At 41.7% G+C, this 1,613-nt stretch overlaps 1 protein-coding gene across 1 annotated transcript in view; it reads left to right on the top strand.

Annotated features, from left to right (window-relative positions):
• The window catches only part of LOC117937619 (nebulette-like), a 76,525-nt gene that overhangs the window by 9,031 nt on the left and 65,881 nt on the right, over positions 1–1,613 (top strand). The window contains exon 3 of the mRNA XM_034861695.1: positions 107–211. Coding sequence (XP_034717586.1) covers positions 107–211 — 105 coding nt within the window. The remainder of the gene's footprint in view (positions 1–106; positions 212–1,613) is intronic.

Below are 1,613 nucleotides of genomic sequence, written 5' to 3'. Positions count from 1 at the left end.
TGGTCCCCTAATACTGTATCTGAAGTCTCTTTTATATAGACCTTAGTGGTCCCTAATACTGGATCTGAAGTCTCTTTCATACAGCGTTGTGTTGTTTGTGTTTCAGATCAAATACAAAGGAAAAGTGAAGATTTCCTCGTCTCTTTATTCTCTTCTTCCCGAAACCACCGAGACCCAGTTTGTCAAAGAGCTGACGGAGCTACTGAGTGAGGTCAGACTGGATGGAGGGAGGGATGGAGGAAGGGAGGGAGGGAGGGATGGAGGGAGGGATGGAGGGAGGGATGGAGGGACGGAGGGAGGGATGGAGGGATGGATGGGTTATGAAGATAGATGGAGAGGACAATAGATGGATAAACGAAAGAAAGAGGATTAACAAATGTTTAAATTGATAAGTAGGGTGGAGAAAGAAGGGATGAACAGATGTGTGGATGGTTGATGTAATAATAAATGGAAGGATGAATGGGTGATGGATGGATAATGGATCGATGGGTGGATGAAATAATGGATAAAAGGACTGATGGATGGGTTAATGGCTAAAGGATGAATGGATAGAATGAGGGGTTGTTACGATTGGATGGATGGACAAATTTATGGATAACTCAATATTGAATGGGTGGATGAAAGGATGACTGGAGGATGAATGTATGAACAGATAAAAAGATAAATGGACAGAGGGGGGAACTAATGAATGAATGGATGGAAGGATGGAGTCAAATGATTGATAGATTGATGGATGGATGGATAGATAGATAGATAGATAGATAGGTTATGTTGAAATGACATTTTGACAAATACATGATTTTTCTCTGAACATAAGTAAAAAATCACCAAAATTGTAAGCAACAAACAAGAAGAATTCAAAAAATGAATTCAAAAAATATTTTTTTAACAGAGTGAGAGTCCAGAGTTAAAAGTTAAAGGTCCCATATTGTGATAAAAAGGGAGATTTCCATGTTTTTTTCTTATCATAAAGCAGGTTGATGTACTATAATAATACTGTAAAAGCATCAAAACGCTCAGTCCAGGACGCCAGGTTAGCTCACCTGGTCGAACGTGCCCCCCATGTGATGAGGCTCAGTCCCTATCACAGCGGGTTCGGTTCCAACCTGTGGCTCTTTGCTGCAATTCCCCCCCAAACACACACACACACACACACACACACACACACACACACTTACACTTCCCTGACTTAATCTGTCCCATAAATAAAGGCGATAAAAGCCTCCCCCCCCCAAAAAAAAACAGCCTGTATTTATAAAATGGACACAACTATACTTCATACATTTACAAAGTGCTGGTACAGTCATTCCCCGGCTGCGTTGACGGTGCAGAGACGCCGAGACCTGAAAGCGCTGACCAATCAGAGCAGACTGGGCTCTTAAAGGAGGATACAGGGACAGGGGCTAGAAGTGGAAACCTCTTCTGGCCACTGTCTATTCAGACAGAAAGGAGGATAAAAAACGGGTTTTCTCAACATTAAAGCATGAAACGTGTTCTTCTAGAACCCAAAATGAGGGACCTTTAAATCCAGTATAGATGTGTCTGTCTTTAGATGTATGGATGTGTCTGTCTTTAGATGTATGGATGTCTCTGTCTTTAGATGTATGGATGTC

The sequence above is a fragment of the Etheostoma cragini genome, chromosome 22 (genome assembly GCF_013103735.1).
Source record: "Etheostoma cragini isolate CJK2018 chromosome 22, CSU_Ecrag_1.0, whole genome shotgun sequence".
Classification (NCBI taxonomy): Eukaryota; Metazoa; Chordata; class Actinopteri; order Perciformes; family Percidae; genus Etheostoma; species Etheostoma cragini.
The sequence above is the reverse complement of the archived record's forward strand: the minus strand, read 5'-3'. Positions and strand labels throughout refer to the sequence as shown.